This window comes from Sceloporus occidentalis, unplaced genomic scaffold (genome assembly GCF_023333645.1).
Source record: "Sceloporus occidentalis isolate IW3139 unplaced genomic scaffold, rSceOcc1.0.p SCAF_2, whole genome shotgun sequence".
NCBI lineage: Eukaryota > Metazoa > Chordata > Lepidosauria > Squamata > Phrynosomatidae > Sceloporus > Sceloporus occidentalis.
This window is the reverse complement of record NW_028316982.1, coordinates 65,283,610-65,304,612: the sequence shown is the minus strand read 5'-3', so window position 1 is coordinate 65,304,612 and position 21,003 is coordinate 65,283,610. Positions and strand designations below refer to the sequence as shown.

Genomic DNA, 21,003 nt, shown 5'->3' with positions numbered 1-21,003 from the left:
CTTCCACCCTCCGGGGGTGGGGCTGCATGCTGGGGGTGGAGCTTCCACCCTCCAGGGGTGGAGCCACCCTCCAGGGGCGGAGCTTCCACCGAAGCCCCGCAAGGAGGAGGAGGCGTGTGCCCGCCCTCTCCTCCTCGGTCCCTTTCTGGACAAACACACCCAACCTGCATTCCAAAACACACACAACAGCACATTTGTGCATTTCACACTTTGGAAGGTGACACTCTCTCGGCTTCAGAAACAGTAGTTGCCTGCCTCTCAAGCTCACTCATCATCATCACCATCACCACACGATCATTGTCAAAGCAAGGGAGACTTGTTAGCATTAAAAGCACACAAAACACACTTTGGAAGGTGACACTTTCTCAGCTTCAGAAACAGTAGTTGCATGACTCTCAAGCTCACTCATCATCATCAACATCACCACACTATCATTGTCAAAGCAAGGGAGACTTGTTAGCATTAAAAGCACACAAAACACACTTTGGAAGGTGACACTTTCTCAGCTTCAGAAACAGTAGTTGCATGACTCTCAAGCTCACTCATCATCATCACCATCACCACGACCACCACCACCACTATCATTGTTACAGCAGACCTTTTAGCATTAAATGCACTGAAAATACACAGAAATGCACTCCTCCTCCTCCTTCCTTCCTTCCTCCCTCCCCTTTCTTCCTCCTTCCTCCTCTTCTTCTTTCTCCCTCCTCCTCTTCTTCCTCCCTGCTTCTCTTCCTCCTACTTCTTTCCTTCCTCCTCCTCCCTCCTCTTCCTTCTTCCTCCCCTCCCTCCTCTTCCTCCTCCCCCCGCCCCTTCCTTCCCTGCCTGGAGAGAGCCGGCCAGGGCCAAGGAGACCTCGCTACAGCGAAGCCTCCTTGGCTCTGGCAGCCCTCCTGCCGGCGGGGAGAGCCGGCCAGGGCCAAGGAGACCTCGCTGCAGAGGGGCTCCTTGGCTCTGACAGCCCTCCTGCCGGGGGGGAGAGCCGGCCAGGGCCAAGGAGACCTAGCTGCAGAGGGGCTCCTTGGCTCTGGCAGCCCTCCTGCCGGCGGAGAGAGCCGGCCAGGGCCAAGGAGGCCTCGCTACAGCGAAGCCTCCTTGGCTCTGGCAGCCCTCCCGCCGGCGGGGAGAGCCGGCCAGGGCCAAGGAGGCCTCGCTACAGCGAAGCCTCCTTGGCTCTGGCAGCCCTCCCGCCGGCGGGGAGAGCCGGCCAGGGCCAAGGAGGCCTCGCTACAGCGAGGCTCCTTGGTTCTGGCAGCCCTCCCGCCGGCACCAGCAACAGCCCCGGCCTCCCAGAGGCCCGCTGCCGCCGTCTGAGCCCTATTCGAGGGCTCCGGCAGCTGCAGCGGGCCTCCTGGAGACCGAAGTCTCGCATGACCTTTTCTATGGTCGCGCGAGACTTCGCCTCTGGGTGCCGCCATTTTTTCATCCAAAATGGCGGTGAAGTCTTGCGCGACCTCAGAGAAGGTCGAAAAAATGGCGGCGCCCAGAGCTGCAAAAAGCAGCGGCCGCCTGCGGTGGTGGCGGCGGCGGCAGCAGTCAGGGGCCACTCCAACGGCCTCCGCGGGCCGCATCCGGCCCGCAGGCCGGAGGTTGCCAACCCCTGCACTATAGGGTCCCAAGGATCACTGCACTTTGCAGAAAAAGTGGACTCTCGATTCCAAGATTTATTTATTTACTTTTTGGATGTCTGGTTGACCCTTGTCCCATAAGGTCCCTAAGGCAAAATTGATCACTTGACCTGTCAGTTTCTTGCTGTGATATCAAGGATGAACAGAGGCCAAAAGGATTTATTATGCATAATTATATTAAAAGTTAGCCATAGCTGAGAAATTTCATAACGTAACTCAAAGATGGCTGTCAAATATTCCAGCAATATGAGAACAGAAGCCACACTATAATTCACTAATCCCTTAAAAGTCCATAGATGCGTTGGGAGGCAGTTAAAAGAACAGCAAGATTTACTTGATGCAATATAAAATGTATGAATTCCTGAAGTTTATAAATCTGTAAAGAACATTGTAATATATTCAAACCACTGTATTCTACTCCACTTCAGTATATGCCTTAATCATGAATGTGCAATAATCCCAATCAATCTACAAAAAGCATACAAACCAATTTAAAAAAGTACAAGATGTCACAATGTGACTCTAAAAGGTACACGCAGTAAAACAGACATTGAACAGGGAAAAATAAGTACCTGCATTTCCATTTCCAATGACAATTTCTGTCACTGAAAAAAAAATCTAGTTTTTTTACAGTAAATTAAACATTTGACACTAGGTGGCAAAATGGATATATTTTGAGCAATTGAACTTAATTTTCTTCTAAAATAAAAAACAACAGTATTTTAAAAATACAAAAGATTTCAAAATAGGTTTCCATGTAATGATCCTCTTTAACATGACAAAGAAACTTTTTTGAAACCAGAAATGAACTTGACAACTGAGCTGAAAAAAGTTTAAAGAAACATATTGCCTTAAAATAAATAGTAATTCAAATGGATCAAGGAAAATAAGCCCTGATATTTTCAGACATATATAAGTAATTTCTTCAGGTATATTTCACCAATTTGCACAATCAATATCTTTAATCACACATTAGAATATGGCTGCAGCTTAGAACCATAAGGGCTTGACAAACCGCCCCAAGGGGATGGTCTGGAGATGCCCGTTTTCCCTCTGGAGGGAGCCCACAGCAACCAAACCACATGGGCTCCCTCCGTGCCAAAAAGAACCTGCTAAAAGCAGGTTCTTTTGGCATGCATGGGTGCCATCATCAGTGCACTATTTCACACTGTCTCACTTCAATGGCACAAGCACAACGCCCCACATTGCAGACACAGCGCCACGCTTGTGGCATCATGGCAGCCCCCATATGGATGGGAAGCTGCCATGATGGTGGCGTCCATACGGACTAGGGTTCAAGAGCATGCGGTTGCTGCGCACTCCCAAACCCTAGAATCGACACAGACATGCCCCTTCCTGCCCATCTGTCTCAGGCCATACTTTATCTTTGTTTGTTTTTTTCTTATTACACCTCTTTACACATTGCCTAGCAAACTGTTTCTCAATCTGTAAATCCAGATTACAATGCAATGCTGTAAATATTTCCATGCTCTCTTAAAAAGGTTTTTGTGTTTATTTTTCTGTTTATAAAACAGACAGGCAAAGAACTGAATTTCATGCAAGATGCACTGAATATGATGCCAGATCACTGGATGAGGTCCAGAGTAATTTACGGGCACTGGGATCAATGTGAAAATATAGTCATGATACTGCAATCCCATACATACTTAGTTGGGAATCAGACGCATTGAACTCAGTGGGATGACAAAAGAATTCCAATGGGAGCTAACTTAATAAAAATCAGGATCCAGCCCGTTATCTCTTGTTCTTTGATTGCTATGTGGAAAGTAAAACATTAAAGAAATACACTGTAGAATTGTAAGTAAGAATGAAATAAGGGAGGTAAAGCAGTGAAGCAGTGTTATGCAACCAAACCATGGCAAACAGGAGTTAAAAACTCAGTCACCTATGAGTCTAAGACATCTTGCTGGCCTCTAACCTCATCCTCTAACCTCTGGCATGCGAGAAAGGATGTTAAGAATATTTACAAATTTTCTAATCCCCTCTTAGTAAATAGTCAATTTTGTTGTTGTTAACTGCATTTGGGTCCACGTCGACCCATGGCAACCCTGTGGATGAGACATCTCCAAGACACCCTAAGCGCTGCTCTGCTTAATTCCTGCAAATTCATACCCGTGACTTCTTTAACCGGATCCATCCATCTAGCATGTCACCCTCCTCTCTTTCTACTTTTGCTTCACCTTTCTTAGTATCATTTTTTTCCAATGAGTTGTATCTTCTCATGATGTGACAGCCTCAGTTTAGTAATTTGGACTTCTGGGGAGATTTCTGGCTTGATCTGTTCTAGGACTCTTTTTGGCTGTCCACAAAATCCTTAACATTCTTCTCCAGCACCACATGTATGGTTTTAATTTGTATTCTGAAATGTTTTTATTGAAGTTTTATTTATGTATTGCAATTTTTATCCTGTATTTTGTATTTGATATTGCAATTTTTACCTGTATACCGCTATGATCAACACGGAATAGCGGTTTATAAATAAAACAGATTTTCTGGACCCATTTCAAACCGGCTTCCGGGCGGGCTATGGAACTGAGACTGCCATGGTTGCCTTAGTTGATGATCTCCGTCTGGGCATGGACAGGGGAAGCGTGTCCCTGTTAGTGCTTTTGGACATCTCAGCAGCTTTCGATACCATTGACCATGGTATCCTTCTGGAAAGCCTGAGGGAGTTAGGTATCGGGGGCACTGCGCTCCAGTGGTTCCGTTCCTACCTCTCGGGTAGATTCCAGATGGTGCAGCTGGGGGACGTTTGCTCCGATAAGAGGGTGCTTACATCTGGCATCCCTCAAGGAGCGATTCTGTCCCCCATGCTATTTAACATTTACATGAAACCACTAGGAGAGATCATCCGGAGACACGGGGCGCGGTGTTATCAGTACGCTGATGACACCCAAATATGTTTCTCTGTGTCCCTGACTGATGCAGTAACTAGGGATTGCTCTCTCCTCTAAATGCCTGCTTGGAGTCGGTAATGGGCTGGATGAGGGAAAACAAACTCAATGTGAATCCAGAGAAAACGGAAGTACTGGCCATAGGTTCCCCGGGTCTGGGTAGTGAGATTTGTCACCCGGCCTTGAACGGGGTCATGCTCCCCTTGAAGGACTCGGTCTGGAGCTTGGGAGTGCTCCTGGACTTGTCACTCCAGCTGACATCTCAGGTGGATGCGACAGTCAGGAGCGCTTCTTATCAGCTTCGGCTGATGCACCAGCTGTGTCCCTACCTGGACCAGAGAGACCTTGAAACTGTAGTACATGCTCTGGTAACCTCTCGATTGGATTTCTGTAATGCGCTCTACATGGGGCAACCCTTGTACCAAACCCGGAAGCTACAGTTAGTGCAGAATATGGCAGCGAGATTGGTCACTGGTTGTTCCAGGTCTGACCATATAACTCCCATCTTGAAAGATCTTCATTGGCTGCCTATTCGCTTCGGGGCTCAATACAAGGTGTTGGTAATGACCTATAAAGCCCTAAATGGCTTGGGCCCAGGATACTTGGAGGACTGCCTCTCCCCATACAATCCACGCCGCACACTCAGAGCAACAGGGATGAAATTGTTGGAGGTCCCAGCGACACGCTATGTGAGGACCTCACAGAGGGCATTCTCTATCGTGGCCCCTAGATCTTGGAATAGTCTCCCAGATGAGCTCCGCTCCACCACATCTTTAGCTCTTTTTAAAAAGAACCTGAAGACGTATTTCTTTTCCCAAGCCTTCCCACCATGAAAAATCTTTTTCCCTTACCCCTTTTCACTGATGACCCTGGAATGTATAATATCGATTTCCCCTTCTATCTGGCCCTTTTGTTGTTAGTATTACTATGTTGTTTTTAATGCTGTTTTTAATTGATTTTATTGGAATGTTTTTATATATAATTGTTCGCTGCTTTGATCAAAATTTTGGAAAAGCGGGTTACAAATAAACTATATTATTATTATTATTATTATTATTATTATTATTATTATTAAAACATTATTATTATTATTATTATTATTATTATTATTATTATTTCAAATGAATTTATATTCTTTCTATCCACTTTCTTAACTGTCCAACTCTCGCATCCTTACATGATGATAGGGAATCCAATGGCTTTTATGATTCTAACTTTCGTGTTCAGTTGTGTTTCTTTACATTTTATTATCTTTTCTAGTTCTTTGATAGCTGTCCTCTCCGTTCTTAGTCTTCTTATGATTTCTTGACTGCAGTCCCCACTCTGATCAATGTTTGATCCCAGATATGAGGACTCTTCTACTATTTCTATTTCTTCATTGTCTATGTTGAATGTGTATAAATTCTTTATGGTTATTATTTCTGTTGTCTTTATGTTCAATAATAAGCCTGCCTTTGTCCTTTCTTCTTTGATCTTCCTTAATAGTTGCTCTAGGTCTGTGATGTTTTCTGGTAGTCCATGGTTTCATCTGCATATTTTAGATTATTGATATTCCTTCCTCCTATTTTCACTCCTCCTTTTAAGTATGACTCAATTTTTTTTAAAAAAAATGTTCACACATAGTAATTTGCACAAAAAGGTGTGCACTACATTTTATTCAAAAATATATTTGTTGTGTAAGAAAATGTTCAAAAGACACTATTCTGTATCCGGAAAGTTTGTATCCAGAAATAATCCAGTTTGATACCACTTTAACTGCTACGGCTCAGTACTATGGAAATCTGGAAACTCTAGTTTGTTGTGGCACAGAGCTCTCTAACAAATAAGTTTTTTGTCTCATAAAACTACAGTTCCCAGAATTCTATAGTACTGAGGATCCAACAATTTTTTGTGTGAAAAAGTCCCCAAATGTAACAAATCATCAAAAAATGTAAAAAATGTCTTGCAATTTCACCCAGTTGGGAGAACACTTTTTAAATTATTCATTCATTCAATAATGCATATGAATGCAAGAATGAAATAAGCAAAGATTACATTCCTGAACCAGAACATCCCTTAAACACTCCCTTAGCATTTTCCATGTGCAGTAAAAATACAATAATATCTAAGCAAGTGCAGTAACAATTTTCTGGTTTTTCAGTTTAATGTCAGGACTGACCCTGAGTATGCATGCCATCAACTGAAGGAACATTCAGAGCTTACACTGATATTTACTTACAGACCACATGCAAAAAGAGGGCTGCCAGATCAGAACCCAAGTTATTTTCAGCATAGGCAGTCACTTGGAAGATTCCGGTGCTCTTATAAATGTGTCGGATACCATCTTCTATAGGACTGAAATTAGCATAGGATACAGCAGTGCCATCTCCAAAATCTAGCTGGATATTTGTCCTCTGGAGATCACCCTGTAGGAGACAACACTATTGTTTAGGAATATAGCTGATAAGGGGTGATTTATGTTACACAGTTCATTGCCACTTATAACAATCTCATTAGTATGAAAGTTGCTCAAATACTCTGCAGCTTTTCCTGCTAGTCTCCACTAAAAAAAAAAGAAAAACAAAGGCAGAGTAGACTGGCTTAATATTAATCATTGCATCATATGGTTTGGCTTTGCTTCATATTTCCAGAAATGTAAGTCCATGGACTTGTGCTTAGATGTGGACCTTGCACAGGAGCTTTTGAATCTGTTTGGATCCTAACAAGCAGTTGAGTTATGTGGTTGAAATCTAAGTACAGACATTATAGGTGAGTGATTAATTTTAATATCTACTCATGAAGAAAACTAACTGTAAATGATGACAACAGCAATGGTATCTACAACACATTTGCAATGATAGCTTCTACTGTCAAATTCGCTTGCAAAAATTCTATGAATGTGGGGGTTTCGTATCAGAATAACAAGTGGTTTTATGTAACCACTTCCTCATTTTTTACTAAAAAAATCTGCTTTCAAAAATTCACATGTGTTTTTGTATGTCTGTGTGAAAAACTGGTCTGTAAAATTAGTTCAAAACAAAACAAAATTTATGGGATTCTGGAAACACCTCTCACTTTTTTGGCATGGCAAATGTAGTTTTTGATCCCAGTCCACCCAACTTCATGCTTTTTTTTTTGGCCAAAAATAAATGCATAATAATTCCCCTAAAACTTTAGAACTACAAAATTCTTGCCTCTGTATCATTATTCTCAACTGGTTTTCCCTGAATATTAGGAACCTCATTTTTCAGCCAGAGAAGAGATAACAATGAATATTCTTTCCATCTCTACTCATTACACAAGTAATAAAATTTTGCTGTTATGAAATATTTTAAAATGAGTAGATATATGTGAAAATTGCAAAGAAATATCCATTGTCTCTCACAGCAGGGAGAAAACAGCTGAAATTATTTGCTCTTGGATGTGAAGATGAAATAGCCAAATATACGTAATACTACTAATACGTAATAGTTCTTAGTTATTTTTGAAATGTTACTTTGAAAGGCCATGTTAATGAGGATTGTGACAGAAATGTTTCAAGTTGCATAGCATTCTCTTATCAAACCTAAGGCAGTTTTTATTTTCAAAGAAGTAACAAAAAGGAATGAAAAAGGAACTAATAGGAATGTTATAATTCAGTATTAGTATTTTATAGTTGTATCTGTACTGTATTGTATTTTTAATGATGTAATCCTGCTTTGATCCTTGGGAGAAGCAGGAAATATTATTATTATTATTATTAGCAAGAGTAAAGTAATGAGGGATATTCTTTGCCATTGCAATGAGTAATGACAATGAGCTACTCTTAAGACAATGTAACAAGAATGAGTTCCTTTTTGAAAAAGTAACTTTGCAAACTGCTGACCCAATTAATAATAATAATAATAATAATAATAATAATTTGTTTTATTTATATACCGCTATTCCAAAGATCATAGCGGTGAACAGCAAGTAAGCTAATTAGCAAGTAAGCTAATTTGCCCCCAACAGTCTGGGTACTCATTTTAGCGACCTCGGAAGGATGCAAGCCTGAGTCGAGCTTGGGCCCTTTCGCTGGTCTTGAACTCGCAACCTTGTGGTTTCGAGTGAATGGCTGCAGTACAGGCATTTAACCACTGCGCCACCAGGGCTCACTGTGCTTCCCCTTTATTTCTTCTTGGCCAAGGCATGTGGTTTAAAAGTTCAGTCTGCAGCACAGAGAGGAAAGAACTTGGTTTGTGAATGAGCCAAACCTCAAGGAGCTTTATTAAGAGTTGGTGTGAAAGCAGAAGGAACAAGAAAGAACACAGGCAGGTATAAGTAAAAGAAACAAAATAGCAACTTCTCTAGTAAAAAAAGGCACCAAAAAGTGGATGAATCAATGAGCTTGGGTCCATATTCCCCCTCATATGCTTTTGATCAGGTGAAAATAGGAAGTCCCACCCAAAGAGGTCAAATGGAAATAATGATAGCCAGCAATTGTAAGCCTGCAGTTAGACCAAATGAGTTAATTGGATATATAGTAGTATTAGGGACACATTAAACCTAACAGTTTAGGTTTTAAAAACAAATGAGCCTCATTGATTTAAATGTTATTTAGCTTACCCTAGTGATAAATGTAGCTGGAAGGATTGGGGCCTCTGCACCTAGCAGTTAACACTGCCCTTTTAAAGAGTTATTTGTTTTCTTTTAAAATGGCCTTTACAAGTCCGTAAATGAGACTGGTAGCTCAGCACAGCAGGTTCACCACCATGAATCCTCAGAGAAGAAAACAGAGCAGTGAACAACAAGACAGTAATGTTATAAATGTTGCAAGGGTAGGGAGACCTGAGTTCAGCATTTGACAGGAGGATAGAGTAAGTTCTCTCACAGTAGGTTATCGCAATGCTGGGTAGTCATCTGTTGAGAGAAAGAATGCCCAGTGGAGCTAACTCAGACACATCCTTTTATTGCCTAATAGGCTATTGGCTTTCTGGGGGAAATCTAGGTTTGAGAAAGGTGCCTAATCAGTGCTGTGCAATAGCTTAAGACAAGATAATTGAGCTTTCCCTCACAGCTGTATCCTAGACATAGACTGACCACTGCTTTTTTGAGGCTAGTCAGTGTCCTACAACAGAGCATAAATGATAGCACATTCTCTGAACAGGGATGCAGACTGCTGGCACTTAGAGCGGAGCAAAGTGTGTAGAATGAAAAATGTCATAAAATAGTATATTAGTAAATACATGATGAGAGACAAAGAAAGAATATTGTGTTACCACTCTTCTTATTTTTTTTAAATCCAGTTTTTCAAACCTGAGTCTAACATATGAAGGGAGACAATTTCCCCAGCCCTTTTTAAACATACAGAAAGAAATCAAACATCAAATTAAGGCCCTTTACAGACTGGCCTGAAAGGCTGGCCTGTGGCCATAGTAGGGGTGTAGCATCCTTATGACGCATGCCTGACTCTGCCCCCCCCCAAGCACCCTGATGCTGTGCACGCACCACTCCAGTCAACATGCAGCATTATGGTGTGCCTACTGCACTGTGTCCAGATAATGCAGTGCTGATGGGGCGCCACACAGCCACACCATTGCGGACTATGGTGCCCTTTCAAGGGTGCAAATAAAGAGCCACTGGGGCTTTACAGACCACCCCAAAGGGGTGGCCTGCAGCTGCCCCTTTTCATGCCAGATTGGGACCGCAGTACCCACATGCTGTGGCTCTGATCTGGCCTTTCAAGAGTGCAAAAAGGAGCTGCAAAAAGAGGTTCCTTTTTGTACCCTCAAAAGGGCATCATAGCTATGGTGGCATGGCTATATGGCTCCCCTTTGGCACTGTGTCCTTGGATGCAGCACAGGAGGCATGCCATGATGCCGCACACCATCTGGAGCAGTGCATGGCATAAGGGTGCCTTAGAGGCAGAGTTGGGCATGCATCATCAGGATGCTGCACCCCGACTCTGCCCCCAGGCCGGCCTTTCAGCCAGTCTGTAAAGGCCTGCTTTTTGTGCTCCTTTTTGTGCCCTTGAAAGGCCAGACTGGAGCCGTGGTGTAAGGTTGCCATGACCCCAATCTGGTTAGGGAAGAGACGGATGGAGGCCACCCCTTAGGGGCCGTCTGTCAAGCCCCTAAGGGACATTTGGACTCCAGCTCCCATCAGCCCTAGCCAGGATAGCCAATGTCTGGAAGGCTATATATTTCCCATCCATCTTTTCCTAGTGAATAAGCTAAGCAACCTGCCTCTCTTCAGTTTCCATTAAAAGAAAATACTGAAGTGGACACCATTTTTCAAATTAGCTTTGGAGTCTAGTCCAGCACTGCAATAGAGACTTCATTTGTGGGAGCTGTACTTGGAGAGGGATATAGCTTCTTGGTTCATAAGGAGATTTGCTAGATTAATTCACTATTCACTATGCTAATGTGCTGGTCACATCCCCATCATTCTTTATTTGTTATGTTGAGAAGCAAAGGGAGAGTTTTCATAGCAAAACAGCAGCAAATCCTATTTCCAGCCTCTTACTAGTTTGCTCTGCATTGCAGCAAACTGCTAATCTCTTCGCTTTAACAATGTTTCCAGTATATGAAATAGTGAAAGGTGTATCATCTGCCACACATGCAATGTCAGCTATCCCCTAGTTTATAAATATAAATTAAAATGGAAATGAAGTGGAGGCATTTCAAACGGATAACAATCATAGTTCTCTGGATATATTCAAGAGGCACTTTTTATAGTGCTAGTCCTGTAAAGAATCAAATGGAAATGTGATAATGGTGTGCTGTAAAGCTCACAAGTCTGTAAACTTCAAGTGCAGTTGACAAGTGATGGGTACTAGTTGAGAAACTTAAGTTATTCATAAGGCACCTTGAAAAGCCCTGTGAATGGCAGCTTGTGCAAGTAGTGCCTGGGTATTTCCAAGCATAACTACAAGTGGAAAGCTAATAATATACCTCAATAAACAGGTATTTTCTATAAGGGCCAGTTCTTTTAATAATTCATAACAGTTTTTTTTAAAAAAATTGCATAGTTTATCAAACTAATAAGCATCTCATAAAACTGAAAACAAGAGTGATTTATGTGTCAGATTCAAAAAGCTGTTCTTCTAATACATTCAGAGAAGCATTCCAATATGTTTCAATAGAACATATTTTTAATAGGAACATTTTCATATAGACATTCCAGAGATTGTATAAATAGTACAAATGTGTATATCAAAATATATTTATTTCCAGCAATTTGTTGTTGTTGTTGTTAACCGTCCTCATGTTGATCTTGATCCATGGTGCCCCTGTGAATACTAATGCTAAATTCAGACAAGCTTTAGGAGACTTTGCATTCTCCTTTGCAGTTTAACTCACATATTTCTAATGGGGGATAATTCCAGGTGGAGGATTATGTGGAGAGATTCCACAGACCATTTTAGGCCCATGGGGTGAACATTTATTAAAGTTGATGGTGAAAATGGTGGGATGAGCAAAATATGAAAATTGGTTGCATTGTTTTCCTGATAGACAAACCTTCTCTCCCCTGATTTCAATCACTTTATCTGGATGTAACACAATTTTGGCTCACCAATATTTTTGCCTCTTTAAAGGACAATGATGGCAAGAATCACATACTGGTAGGGCACAATATCCCTTATGCATACAGTTCAGACACTGTGGGATTACTATTCAGGCACTGTGGGATTACTATTCCCTTCCCTTCTTTGCAGCTTCAAAAGTCCTCCCCAATGTACTGTAATGCCCTGAAATCACCTCACAGGGTCATTCCATCCCTCTGTGTGTGTGTGTGTGTGTGTGTTTGTGTTGTTTGCCTTCAAGTCATTTCTGACCTATGGCAACCTTAGGACAAACCTATCATGAGGGTTTATTATTATTATTATTATTAACCTTTATTTATAAAGCGCTGTAAATTTACACAGTGCTGTACATACAATCTTTTTAAATTAGACGGTTCCCTGCCCTCAGGCTTACAATCTAAAAAGACACGACACAAAAGGCAAAGGGAGTGGTGGTGGGGAAGGGGATGAGGTCCAGCAGTTCTTCTCAATCTCCGAGGCCTGGACCAAGGCAGATGGACTGGAGGGAGGACTTGGCTTCTTGGAGCTAGTCTGCCTCTCTCTCCCTCAAGATGGTGGCTGAAGGGAGGGCTTGTCTTCTTCCAGGCAGGCCTGGTGGATCTAGCCTGTCTCTCTCTCCCTCAAGATGGTGGATGAAAGGAGGGCTTGTCTTCTTCCAGGCAGGCAGTTGGAGCTAGCCTGCCTCTCTCTCACTCAAGATGGTGGATGAAGGGAGGGCTTGTCTTCTTCCAGGCAGGCCTGGTGGATCTAGCCTGCCTCTCTCTCACTCAAGATGGTGGATGAAAGGAGGGCTTGTCTTCTTCCAGGCAGGCCTGGTGGATCTAGCCTGCCTCTCTCTCCCTCAAGATGGTGGATGAAGGGAGGGCTTGTCTTATTGGCAAGTTCCTTCAGAGGGGGTTAACTACTGTCATCCTATGAGGCTGAGAGAATGTGCCTTGCCCAAGGTCACCCAGTGTTTTTTCATGGCTGAGCTGGGATTCAAACCCTTCTCTTAGAGTCATAGTCTAATACTCAAACCACTACATCACACTGGCTCTCTTACATCCCCATAGCCAGAAGTAAAATGATGGCATCAGTGCTGAGATCTGTCAGGGTCATCCAGGGATCTCTGAGCTGTTGTAATAATTGTGTGTCTGGCTATGGAAATAAAAGCAGACACTTCATGAGTCCTGTCAAATTTCCACAAACCATGGAATGGCATGGAATAGCCATGTAGGGCAGCTTCAGGTTCTTCAGAGTAAGTCAGGGAGGTGTATGTGGCTCAGCATAGTGTATGTCCACATGTGGTTATATTCATGAGGAGATGCTATATTGAGGCCTTTGATTCATAATTATATAATATGAGTTGCATCATCTCTTGATAAATCTTGAGTACAGTCGGCCTTCATTATCTACGGACTTGCCATCCGTGGATTCAAACATCTGCAGATGGCAAGCCAGCATTGTATGCAATGACGGCATGTGCATGTGGCCCTTTGTCTCAACTGGTGGTGCAGCTTCAAGGACATGCTGCCACAGGGGACAATAAGGGCTGTCCCTAATGGTGGCACAAACACATGCAGGCACTGCCATTGAAGTCCCATTTTCCCAAATGGTGGCATAGCCATGTGCACACACCACCACTGGGGACAATGAAATTTGAGTATCTGGAGATTTTGGTATCGGAGGTGGTGGTGTCCGAAACGGATCCCCCATGGATACTAAGAGCTGAGTGTATGTTTCTATAAATGGTATTTTCAAGGATATACCAGTATATATTTAAGAACTATTGCTGCTGTTGTTGACATGTGCCTTCAAATTGACTCTGCCCTATAGCCGCTCTATTATAGATTATTATTCAGAGGAGGGTTGCCACTGACTTCCCCTAAGGATGAAAGACTATCTTTGTGCAAGGTCCCTCAGTGGCTGAATGGGGATTCGAATCCTGGTCTCCTGGAGTGCTCCTCCAGCACTCAAGCCACATCACACTGGGATTATAAATTATTACTCTTTAATAAATAACCCATATATGAAGATAGTATTAGTCTCATATGCTAAATTATACTTAGGTTATTGCTAGCAATGAGCTGAACATATTATTAACATGATATGAGATAAATTCACCAAATCTAAATGTGTTTGGGAAAGAAGCTATCAGTGGTGCCAATACTAGCTTTACCTCTGAGGCAAATTTCAGGGGCGAGGAGGTTGGAGGGGAAGAAGATTTTGTGGAAATGTTGTCAAATAGCAAAGGCTCTCTGTTTGACCCCTTTCTGATTCTGATTGCCTCTCTCCACCCCAACCTGACCAACATGGCTCTTACATTAGAAAGATAAAAACAGTCACCCAAAGGTAAACTATGCATTTGATGCAATATGTTGTTTGTATCTCTAAGGTTGAAACTGATCACTGATGAAGTCAGTGGGACAGAATTCACTGCTGCTTTAAAATCAATATGAATCTGTCATGTTCAGTGGAACTTTGTGGAATTGCAGTCTCTAACAATTGCTTGGTTTGCTCTTATAAAACATTAAAAAGCCTATTTCCAAAAATAAAAAAGCTAACAAAACAAAATAGGCTCTACAGCTACAATGTGATCAATACAGCCAGAGAAAAGCAGAGGTAGCTATAAAATTGAAGGGATAGGCGGAAGATAGGAATAGACATTAATATAGTCGTGAGGGCTGTTCATGCTACAGCAGACCATAGTGGAAGTCAATATTCCTGCCTCCAGTTTCAAAACCTTAATCCCACAGAATTTCTTTTTCTTGTGAAACCTCTCAGTCCCTCAGCCTTCTGTTCAAGAAGCTGTCTTTTCAATTTACCTCACTTGCTCTGTTATTAGCTATTGTGTATTGTCCTTTATGTGAGGAAATTCTGCTCAACGTCCTTAATAAATTGCTACTAGCTTCCTAATTTTTAGATTAGGACTGTCCTTTTCTCCCACACACACTTTCTATATAGTGCTCCACATCATGTTGAACAGGAATAGAAAAGGGAATCTACAAGGTAAAAGAAATGCTATATTGAACAAGAATGGGAGGACAAATGTTTTCGACACTGATAGGGACACTGGTCAAAGTGGAAGGTCTGGAAACTATGCCCTATGAAGAGGGACTTAAGGTGTTAAGGTATGTTTAGCCTAGAGAAGAGAAGGTTAAGAGATTATATGATAGCCGTGTTTAAGTATTTGAAGGCATGTCATACTAAAGATGAAGCAAATTTATTTTCTGCAGTTCCTGAGGATAGGACTTGGAGTTTATCATAACTTAAAAAGGGATGTTGAGTTCTTTGGCATTGTTTTCCTTTGCTTTTCTCCTGAAAACTTTGATTTGTTATATGCTCCATCATTTTCTCCCTCAACTTATCAATGGGTCATATCAAAATCCGTAATTTGGGCTCCAAAAACTGTCCTTGACTTGTACATGAGGTTAACTTATATTCGAGTATATACAGTAGGCATGGTCAGATGGTGGAAGATGCTGGACATTTTGGGGACAGGGCCAACATGCTAGAAGGCACAGCTCTGTGTGGCATATGGGTTGCTCTTTGTCACCTATGCTGGTCTGTTACCTTCAAGTGAAGAAGATGCTTTTTCATCTATAATGTAAGATTCAATTTCATACATGGAATGGAAGGGGTATCATTTCATCCTTACCTCAGGCAGAAAAATGTCTTAGAATGTGCTGGAAATTGTATAATTTGTAGGCTCTTTAGCAGACTCCTTCACTTAATCAACTACCATTACATAGTCTATGACTATAAATTGACCTCATGTATAAGTCAAGTGCAGATTTTGCAGCCAAAATCATGCATTTTGATATGACCCATGGATAAGTCAAGGATAAAAGTTGAGGGCATGTAATAAAGGATGTCAAGAGTGATACAAAGGAAAATGATACCAAAGAACCTACCCTAAAGGCTGGGTGGTTTAGGAGAGAACAATGGTAAATGGTGACTATGCGATGTGTGTGGGAGGTGACCAGGCACAGGTGAGGCTAAGAAAACACACACATGTCAAAAAGAATAACAAGGCAAAGAAAAGAAAGTGATTACATGACTAGTGATTACAACCTTTAACTTTAATCTGATAACATCGCCTGATTTTAACACCCAGAAAAAGCTAACATACACACACATCTTATTCAAATCATTCAAAGTCAAATTCCTCTTGCCACTTCTTTGAGGGGAAATGCCAAAGAGCTGCAACTGCTGCCATTTTCTCACTTAGCCATTCAAAACAGTCAGAAGTGGTGCTGTGTTAGAGAGATGGGGGGGGGGGTGGTGTCGGTGCTTCTTTTAGGTTCTCTTGAGACAGACTAACATCTTCCCTTTCTCCACCCTCCTGAGATAAAAGATGGCTCCTTTTTTATATATATGAGGGTTTGAGTACTTATGTTGACACAAGGATAAGTCAACCCAGGTTTTTTGGACAAATTTTCTGACTAAAATTTCTAGACTTCTAAATGTCTATATACAGTATTAACATAAATATTGATTTATTTCTGGAATTAAATTAATGCTGAAAGTTTGACATGAGTCATTTGATTAAGTGTCAAGTAAACCGAAGAATCCCTTTTTCTTAGAAAATTTCTAACAATTCATATTTTAATTTAATTAATTAGTTCTAGTCACTGCAAATGACCAGTCTTGTTCCCCAGCAGTGTGTTAGGAACTCTCCACTCATCAGGTCATACCCCTCTGGATTTTGTGCAGAGTAACATGACCACATACAATTTGCTGTTTATTCTGTGTTTCATCTTTGTCATCAATATGCTTTTGTAGGTGAATAAAATATTATTAAAAATGGAGGGTGGGTACTTTCATACACTTATATTCTCAACTTGCATGAAGCTTCTTTTTATACAAATTGCATGAAGATTCTTTTTCTGCAAATATGTACTGCTACACATACAAACAATTCAAAAATAGAGTTGTAGCAAGATTGTTGTATGTGATGCTTTACCAATCTGAGAATCATATATATGGATCAATAACACAGCACCAAAAGATTCTTGGGACAATCATAAATACAACTGTATCAAGACTGTATTTTCCTCATTGTTTTATATCACACATGGATGCATTGTTAATATAGAGGTGAGAAAAGATGCAAATGTCTCCAAAGACCCTTAAAGCTGAGGCAAGTTCTATCTGTATCGTTCCTGAATTAATTTAAACAATTTTCCTAGTTAAACCAGATCTCAGGAGATTGGAATACAGGGTGAAACAACATAGAGAAATAATAACAAAAGAAAACACGGGAAATCTTCTAGTCCCTTAAGCTGTAGGGGCTTTAAAGCATTTATAGAGAGATATATAGCAGTTCCATTTTTTTTTTATGCCTCTCTTCATTCAGACACCTAGAAGGACACTTTAAGGGCATAACGTTCATTCCATGTTACACTTTCAATGATATAGAACTGCATGAGTAGCTTTTTACATAACCCTTATGGTTGCAAAATATCTTATATTATTTCTGTTTCTCAAACACATAAGATGAAGACAAAAATTATTGTTTCTGTTCACCAATCAGAGAATGAATTAAAAGGAAAATTTCACAGCTTGGTGACAGAACATGTGCACTGCATTCAAAAGATCCTTCCTTCAGTTCCCAGCTTTCTACTTAAAATATCTTAGCCAGCTAGGCTCAGGAAAACGTCTGCGCAAGCCACTGGGAAACTGCTGCCAGACAGTGCAAAATACTGGACTGGATGGACCAATGATTTGACTAGGGAAAAAAACAAATTTTATGAGACAATAAGACAATTGAGCAGAATCCCATGTGAGCATTTTTGTCCTGCTTTCCCCTTTCATTGATTTGCTTGCTCAAAGGTGAGTGCGAATATTGCCCAGGGACCAAGAACTGTTTCTCTTACCTTAGTAAAACTCCTAAAGAGAAAGTTTTAGAACTCCTTTGATTTCTCTTCATATATATATATATATATATATATATCTTGATTTTTATTTTTTATTTTTTTATTTTTATGGTTTAAAAATCCATAAGTTTGAAGCAAACAAGAAACTCTGGTTAAAAAGCCTATTATACATTCTGAATGTTGGGGAATTTAAGAAGTGAACATTATTTATTGAATCTGAAAAACCCTTAACAATTTTCAACTAGATTTCTATTTGCCTTCACCATCTGCACTGATTAAAGTGAATCAATTACAAAGAAGTAAGACCAGGAAGAAAGAAGGGAAGGAGCATTGGGTTGTGCCCAGTGTAAAGCTAACAGAAAAGGTACAAGAAATTCTTTTTTTCCATTGATGATTGCATGTTCTATTAGTGTTCACACAAATGCTGGTGACAAGTGTAGTACAGCTCCCAGCTTGTATGATCAAGTCTTAATGAGTGACAGTAGTGCTAGTTCAGTGGCTCCCACAACTTCTTGAACAAGTGGAGTCATAGGATTTGACCTTATGCCCATGATGCAAAGTCAAAGCTTAGGGTTTTGCAAACAGTAGAAACTTTACTCTGGTGCAATGACACCATTGGTTACAACTCACTGTGTTATTAACATTGTATTAGGGTGATGATCCTACCTCTTCCATGCGTATTATGAAAGTAGTATTGTATCCTTGTTCTGCTACCAATTTGCCAGTGGATGTGAGGATATGCAGTCCTCGGGGCGCTTTGCCTGGACATTGTTCAGGCTTGGCTGAATACCTTTCTTGTAGCCCATCTGTGCAGTTATTAGAAACAATCCTTCGATATCTGTGAAACAGTATAGGTTGTGTCAGGCTGAGTTGTTTATTTAAAATGTCCTGTTTCAAGCATGAAATCCACATTTGATATCATACACATTTAGACTGCAAACAAGAAACATGCAAAGAAACCCATGGTTTATCATCTGTAACAGAAAAATTGTATTTCAGACTTCTGCCAAGAACCTCAAGAAAAACTAACAGTAAATGCTAAACTAAGGAATATACAGAGGCATACATTAAAGTTAAGCCCCTTCTCATTTGTTTTTTTGTGTACTTCCATGATCCCTATCCCCTTATTATGGTGAAATTTAGCATATTTCCTTGACTTTGCATCAGTGTGCCTATAAAGGGAAAGGGAAAAAAGGCATACACTATTAACATTGTCCCACGATGTTCCAAAAATATAGTTTTTTTCTGTACACAGTATAAAGCACTGTGTGGGCCAAATGTTGGACCCAGTGATGTGAAATCATTGCAAAGTTGTGTTGTTGTTTTTACTTTGCAAGTAATTTTAAAAACCAATTCAGCATTGTAAAATAAACAGTTTGTTGTTTTTTGGTGGGGTTTTCGGGCTATGTGGTCATTTTCTAGAAGAATTTCTTTCTGACATTTTGCCATCCACAGATGCTAGCAAAACATCAGGAAGAAACTCCTCTAGAACATGGCCACATAGCCCGAAAAACCCACAAAAAACTATGGATGCCGGCCATGAAAGCCTGAAACAGTTTATTTGTTGAGGTATATATCCCTTTGTTTTCTCACTGCCATGCAGTCTGCCCCAGTCTTGTTTCAATGTGCTAGTTATGAGCGGAAAGAAATTTATTTGAGATAAGACTGATGCACATGTAAGCTGTTGTTCTTATGTGCCATCAAGTCAACACATGGCAATTCTATCATAGGGTTTTGTTGGAGAGGAAATTTTCCATTGCCTTCCTCGAAGGCAGAGAGAGTGTGAATTGCCCAAGCTTACCTAGTGGGTTTCCATGGCTGAGCAGGGATTCGAACCCTAATCTTCCCAAAATTCAAACCATTACACCACACTGACTCTTAGGCAGGTTGTAGACAGATAAGCCTACTGTTTTTAGACCCCACAGACCTTGGTCCAGACCTTCCCATAGAATTAGAAAGTGGAGCAGTGGGAATAATCTTGTTTCTCTCTTCACATGTTCACATTACATAGCATCCAATATATATATAGCAATCTGAAGCTGGAAATATATATAGCCCTCCTGGTGTTATTGGAGCTCAACTCCTATAAGGTTGACATAGCATAGCCAGTGGTGAATAATTATAGGAGCTGCAGTACAATAAGATCTGGAGACTCACAGATCCCTGATCCCATTTCTAAAATGAACAGAGCTCATTTTAAATGCTCTACAAATAGACTTTTCTTGCTTCTCTTTTAATTTGGTCAGCAAAGCTAGTTGCCTGGGGAGCATTTATCCCTATACAGAAGTATAGTCCCTGGATATCATTTATGTTAATGATTTCCTAAGAAATTAGTAAGAATGCTAGAAAAGCAAGGCTGAAACCTAATGGCTCAGCCTTGGAACAAGGCAGAAATAACTAAGGATCTCTGAGGAATCCACTCCAGTTGGCTTTTAGGGCAAACTTTGCTCAGTCTGCACTTCCTAGACTGTCTGAGCACCAAGCACACAATTTGGCTTCTGGAATTCAAATCTTCACAGACAGCTGTAGATGTACCTGAAAAAAATATGTTTTTGAAAAGTACATGTGGATAAGGTGCACATTTTAAATGCATCAAAAATATTGCTTCATGAATCTTAGTTGGAAGGGTGTATTCAGGCAGTGGGAACAATTTACAACACAAATGCACATTTTTTTTAAAAAAAAAAAAACTGGAAATTTCATCTCATGAAAAAAGCAACAATGGTTGGATGTATGGACCAGATCTAGAGGTGGTAAAAAGAAGAAGTCCATGAATGCTTTTACAGGTAGGTTCATTCCTAGACATGAAAAAGAAACACTACAAAGTAGGCTCACATACCCAGTGCTGTTCAGGTAGCTCTGTCCAAGGGAGCATTCTTTCAGCTGGGAAGATGGGTTGAACCAGAATGCTGGGATACATTGATTATTACTGTGTCTTTCATAGCCATAGTCACTAGGGGAATTTAAAAAAAATTCTTGAATATATGGAGCTTGATGGATGACACTGTCATTTTCCCAAGGAAATCAGAATAGATTTTATTCTCTGAATAACCATGTAAGTTAAATTGGGTGGAGAGAAA

General features: G+C 40.8%; 1 protein-coding gene across 1 annotated transcript in view; it reads right to left on the bottom strand.

The window, feature by feature from the left end:
- SORCS3 (sortilin related VPS10 domain containing receptor 3) overlaps nt 1-21,003 on the bottom strand; it is a 654,782-nt gene that overhangs the window by 61,852 nt on the left and 571,927 nt on the right. The window contains exons 17-19 of the mRNA XM_089508329.1: nt 20,763-20,876; nt 18,590-18,761; nt 6,762-6,948 (exon numbers count right to left, since the gene is read on the bottom strand). Of these exons, the coding sequence (XP_089364455.1) occupies nt 6,762-6,948; nt 18,590-18,761; nt 20,763-20,876 (473 nt within the window). The remainder of the gene's footprint in view (nt 1-6,761; nt 6,949-18,589; nt 18,762-20,762; nt 20,877-21,003) is intronic.